At 39.1% G+C, this 6,178-nt stretch overlaps 1 protein-coding gene across 2 annotated transcripts in view; it reads left to right on the top strand.

The window, feature by feature from the left end:
- Positions 1–6,178, top strand: part of CDH7 (cadherin 7) — a 68,838-nt gene that overhangs the window by 55,511 nt on the left and 7,149 nt on the right. Inside the window, exons 8-10 of one of the 2 annotated variants that reach the window (XM_009646200.2) lie at positions 1,529–1,650; positions 3,095–3,212; positions 5,221–5,472. In XM_009646200.2, coding sequence (XP_009644495.1) covers positions 1,529–1,650; positions 3,095–3,212; positions 5,221–5,472 — 492 coding nt within the window. Of the gene's footprint in view, positions 1–1,528; positions 1,651–3,094; positions 3,213–4,502; positions 4,547–5,220; positions 5,473–6,178 lie in introns of those variants that run through there. The other variant, XM_035901614.1, reaches the window with a different exon arrangement.

Here is a 6,178-nt window from a genome sequence, read left to right as displayed (position 1 = left end):
ACCTGACAAGATCCCTGTACTCTTCTTGGGTTGCCTGCCCCTTCTTTCAGAGCTGGTAAGCTCTCCTTTTTTTCCTGAGTCGCAGTAGTAGACCTCTGTCCAGCCAGGTCGGTCACCTTCCCCACCGATTTGTCTTACGGCACATGGGGACAGCCTGTTCCTGTGCCTTTAAGACTTCTTCCTTGAAGAATACCCAGCCTTCCTGGACCCCTTTGCCCTTCAGGAATGTCTCCAAAGGAACTCTCCCAACCAGCATTCTGAACAGGCCAAAATCTGCCCTCCGGAAGTCCATGGTGGCAGTTTTGCTGATCCCTTTCCTTAACTCACCAAAGATCGAAAACTCTACCATTTCATGATCACTAAGGCCAAGATGACCTCTGACCACCACCTCTCCCACCAGTCCTTCTCTGTTAGTGAATAAGAGATCAAGCAGGGCACCTCCCCTGGTAGGCTCACTTACAAGCTGTGTCAAGAAGTTATCTTCCACACACTGCAGGAACCTTCTGGACTGTTTCCTTTCTGCTGTGTTGTATTTCCAGCAGATGTCTGGGAGGTTGAAGTCCCCCACAAGAACAAGAGCTCGCGACTGAGAGACTCCTGCCAGCCACTTGTAGAATGCTTCGTCAACATCCTCACCCTGGTCGGGTGGTCTGTAACAGACTCCCAACAGGATATCTTTTCTGTTGGCCTCCCCTCTCATCCTCACCCATAAGCATTCTGCCTCATCACAAGCATCAAGCTCTGTACAATCAAAACACTCCCTAACATACAGAGCTATGCCACCACCTCTCCTTCCTTGCCTGTCCCTTCTGAAGTGTTTGTAGCCATCCATCGCAGCACTCCAGTCATGGGGGGCATCCCACCACATTTCTGTGATGGCGACTACATCATAGCCATCCTGCTGTGCAATGGCTTCCAGTTCCTCCCGTTTGTTGCCCATGCTGTGTGCATTAGTGTAGATGCACTTGAGCTGGGCTATCAGTTTCACCCCCAGCAATGGGGTGACACCCCCAGGCTCCTCTCTAGTGAGCCTGTTTATATCCCCTCCCCCCCTTCAGGCCTAGTTTAAAGCCCTCTCTACAAGCCCTGCCAGTTCGTGAGCAAGGATCCTTTTTCCCTTCTGAGCGAGCTGGACACCATCTGTTGTCGACAGGCCCAGTGCTGTGAAAACCTCTCCATGGTCAAAGAACCCCAAGCCCCTCCGATGGCACCAACCTAGACATTAGGAAAAACTTCTTCACCGAAAGGGTTGTCAGGCTCTGGAATGGGCTGCCCAGGGAGGTGGTAGAGTCCTCATCCCTGGGGGTATTTAAAAGAAGGATAGATGAGGTGCTTAGGGACATGGTTTATTGGTGGAATGGCAGGGTTCAGAAGATCAAGCCAAGAGCTTCCCTTATCTTTCTAGGAGGGATTGCAATTGATTTGACAAGTATATGCAAAAGATGAATGCAAAAGAAAAACCTGCTAACCCAAAGAATAACTAGCAAGGAGCTATTCTTGACTGTTTTGTTGGCTTCTTTTCCTATAGAGAATCCAGCACAGATCGGGAGAGGATATGTAGCTATCACTATCCTTGACATCAATGACAACGCCCCTGAGTTTGCCATGGAGTATGAGACAACTGTATGTGAAAATGCTCAACCTGGTCAGGTATGGCTTGATAGGTTTTTTATGTTTATTTTTATCAGATAGGCAGCCATTCCTTATGAACGCCTGCCAGCTTTAAGATAAAATATAATCAGCTTACGGCAGTAAAAATGATGCTTTGATGTACATCACAAGCAAATATTCATCAAACCCTAACATCTTCATGGTACCTCTGAAGAGAAAGAATCAGGAGTAAAAATTACGTGTGAAAGGTACTGTTAAAATCTCTGGCTTTCTTACTGATGTAACGGAAGCATTTTGCTAAACTCATATGATTCTGAATAATATTAAGAATGTGTACTTTTTCCTAATTTTACTGGGAAGTGGGAAGTCTTAACATGGAGCTTTTTCTGACACAGAAGGCCTACCATTCCTAAAATGAGTGCGCACTTCTATTTCCCTTAGGAAGTATTGGCCATAAGGTCACAATTTCACAAGGGAGATGTGTTCCTACCAAATTCCCCAGTGTTTTTAACTCCCCAAATATTTTCCAAGTTGTCCTAGACTCAACTAAAAGTATCTACTTTTGTTTGTCCTTGATGTCTCCCATATTTGGACTTTTCCTCTCTACTTTCTAAGAGCTTAGAAGAAAAATACATGTTCTCATTCTCTCTTCTCTCTCCAGGAAATCTAGTCAATATTTCACCCACATAGATCCCACATATTCCCTGGGAGGCTTTGCTCTTTTGTGCCTTCTCCCAGAATATTGTCCATCCTGTGGCAGATGTTGTTTATTGCATGTTTCAAAATAACTGCATAATTTAAATCCTCAACAGAAAACATTACAATTATTAGCTTGCATTCATGAGGAATACAAAATGTGCATGCTCTTATTGGAGTACCTGTTTTGTTTTCCCTGTGATATTGACAGAACTCTTAGCTCTGAGTATTCATTCTTTACTGATTGTAAGCAATGGTGACACCTTTTTCTAGAAACAGATTTTGACAGAATTTTAGGAAATAAAATTGAAAAAAACAGTAATGATAAAAAACCTCAGAAAATATTAATATACTTATGATTTGGCTGTTCCTTTTTGATGTCTTTAGGAAAAAAAAGTATTAAAATACTCAAAATCATCATCTTCTCCCTGCAAAAGTTTACAATGCAACATTAATTGCAGCCACTGATAACTACATTAAGGACCATCCAGAAAAAACACTTCTTCCACTGCTATGACATTTATACTCCCTGCGCTGGTGAATGACAGCCCCTGCAGGTCGTTGCTTGTGGCTAACAATGCTGGTACAGGGAAAGTAAAGGGTTGAGTCACATTTTAGTTTTAGTAGTGTCTATACATGCTTAGGAGATTAGAAAACCAAAGCGCAATATGAGCAGGACTCAGGAGAGGGTTGATACTTTGATAGATAATAGAGGGTTTGTACAATCTACATGTGTTTATGCTTACTCCAATTCCAAACAATGAAACCCCAATGTATGTCAAAACAGGTCATCCAGAAAATCAGTGCAATTGATAAAGATGACCCACCAAACGGCCATCAGTTCTACTTCAGTTTAACAGCAGAGGCAGCAAATAACCACAATTTTACACTGCAGGACAACAAAGGTAAGGGCATTTTGTTTGGGTAAACATTCAACACTAACACCTTTAATTTTGAATATATCATACTGATTATGACCTACATAAACTTCTATTCTGATAAGGACATAAATTAAAGTACAATCAGGCTGCAAAATAATTTTATCTGTAGATTATTTGTCAAGGGAATTAAGCTGTTGTTTGAATCATTTAAAGCCCACTCTTCTCACATTTTTTTCCTAGTATTTATAGGTTTTAACCTAAATTAGATTTTACCTAGGGGTAGCAACTGAAAAATGTCCAGGAATTCATGTTTTATTAATATAACTCAGGGCATAAAAAATGAGTGCACAGTAAATCGAGAGGTTTCAGATTTGGGGTTTTTTTTGTAGAAAAACACTTTTTTTTTTCAGTAAATATACTACCTACTGAAGAATGCTTTTGGTAATGGAAGTTGCCTACAATATTTACACAGACTTCTTATGACTATTTCCCCAAAGACTTATACAAAGACTTCCACTGACATCACGTTTCTATTAGTTAAAGTATCTGAGAACACGCTTCTAATTAGTGTTCTCATTAGTTGCACTGCATAGTGGGGCAGCTGGGCATGTATCAGTCAGTTTAGCTATTAGCTGAAGCAAATAGAACTAAATAGACACTATGTAACTCTTGGATTGCTCTTTTATAGATCAGTGCTAAATTGGAGCTACAAAGTCATCCTTATTAATAAAATAAGAAAAACAGACATATGGTGGACTAAAGGATACTGTTTCTACAGACAGACTTTGAACAGCATTCACTAAGTATAACATGTGACCTAATAAAGTCCTCTCACACAGCTATTTATTGCCTTACCCTGCATGTAGTTACTGACATGCTTAATTTTTCTTCATATGAGCAGCTTGCTGTTCGAAACTAAAGACTGTAATAGTAATAATGATCAAAACAATAAAAATGCACTAGAAGAAGACTCTATTCAGAAACCTGACATTGCTACAAGTACTGTAAAGTATTTAATGAAAAGACAGGCATTCTTCCAGAGGACTTATAATTTGGAAAAAGTACTAATAGACTTTTGTAATGCCAGCAATATTAATGGAGTTACAAGACACAGCAGCAGTTGTCTCTTTCCATGTTAGTTCATTTTATGCATATCTCGCATGATGCTATATGAAGAAATGCTTGCATATTTTTCCAGATAGGTCATAACAGATGACACAACAAGATAACTTTACAGGACTATCGATATATCTTTCTATAAATAGATAGATTAGATAGATAGACCAACCGACCAACCTTTTCTATACATTCTAGGAGATGTAACTCCCTACTTCTCAGGAGCTGTCAACCTGTATTGAACACAGTGAGTTTTGCACATATTTTCTGGAACACATGGACCTTTTAATCACCCAACTCAGAGCAGCTTTGAACCACACAATTTAGGTTGATTATATGAGTCATATTGATTCCAACATGAGACTGAAAAGAAGTGCAATTTCTTTGTTTTGTTACATGTGCAATTATCTGTATTTATGCACCAACAGGATTTTTTTTTTCATTCAAAAAATATTTCATTGGTCTTCAGAACTTATTCTCCTATTAATAGGTTCATCCTTTGCATTTTTATGTTATCTATATCTGTAAATAATTGAAACAGACCCTTGGAAATTAGACCTGAAACAGGTATATAGATACCTAACCTGATCACTGAAGGGTGACTTTTTTCCTTTTTATAATGATTTCATCTTTGACTGTCTATCAAGAGTGAGGAACTGTGAGCTTAACTAAAACCTCTGCAATTTTGAAACAGCCTTTCCTGGAAACTAGAAGTCTCTTTTTTTTTTCAGTTTGGTATCATTTCTCAACTGATCCTATCTCTGCAGCTTCAAAAATATATGACCAGGAAAGATAAACTTGTTGAAATAACAACAGTCTGTTTATAAAGTCTTTAAAGTGGAAGGCTGTATTATTTATAGGCTTGTGTTTTAGAAAGGTCATGTGTTTTATATTTATCTTTTATTCCTTTATCTAGATAACACTGCAACAGTATTAACCAGAAGAAATGGGTTCCGAAGACAAGAACAGTCTGTTTTCTACTTGCCAATATTCATTGTGGACAGTGGATCACCTTCACTTAGTAGCACGAACACCCTCACCATCAGAGTCTGTGATTGTGATGCAGACGGTATTGCTCAGACATGCAATGCAGAAGCATATATCTTGCCTGCAGGACTTAGCACTGGGGCCCTGATAGCAATATTGGCCTGTGTCTTGACACTGCTAGGTATGTCTTCTTCCTGTTACCCTTATTTTCTGTTCAATACATAGTAGCAACACATAGAGAGATAGATATATGTATATGAGCTTCACCACCACCACCATCCCCCAACCCTGATTTCTGTAAACAGGGACACCTAACATTCCAGGCAAACCAGCATTTTGTATCGTGAGCCACACAAAACGTTTAGTTTGGGATTTTCAAGTTCAGGTTCTTCATTTCTATGTCAAGCTGCCTCCAGAAGTATATATCAAATAATAGTAAAAGAAAAAAAAAGATCACTTGCATCAAATGTAATATTTAAGAGATAGACAATGGTGTTTATGGAAGCATTTGGTTTAGCATACTCACCTCATAACCAGTATCAGTGTGTGTCCCTTTTCCAGAGATATAACTATTTTTAAACATTTATTGACTTGTATAGAAAAAAAGGCATTCAGAAAATACAACAGATGTAATTTGCCAGTGGGAATCATATTTAATTGAACATCTTCTACAGAATAATCTTTTGTTACTTCTGCAACTGGTAGCACAGTTGGATTTTATGTTGTACAGTGAAATTGCAACTAGATAGAAGACAGTGGAAAAGAGTAGAAATGTCAACATCCTAGTTTGGTTAGGATTTCTAATTTCATGCCTAATTCTTAAACAAAATTACTACATGGTAGGAGTAAAGGCCCAAATCGAGGAGTAAAGATGAAGGATGCAGGTG

Source organism: Egretta garzetta, unplaced genomic scaffold, assembly GCF_000687185.1.
Source record: "Egretta garzetta isolate BGI_Z169 unplaced genomic scaffold, ASM68718v1 scaffold259, whole genome shotgun sequence".
Taxonomy (NCBI): Eukaryota; Metazoa; Chordata; class Aves; order Pelecaniformes; family Ardeidae; genus Egretta; species Egretta garzetta.
This window is presented reverse-complemented; position numbering and strand designations above follow the sequence as displayed.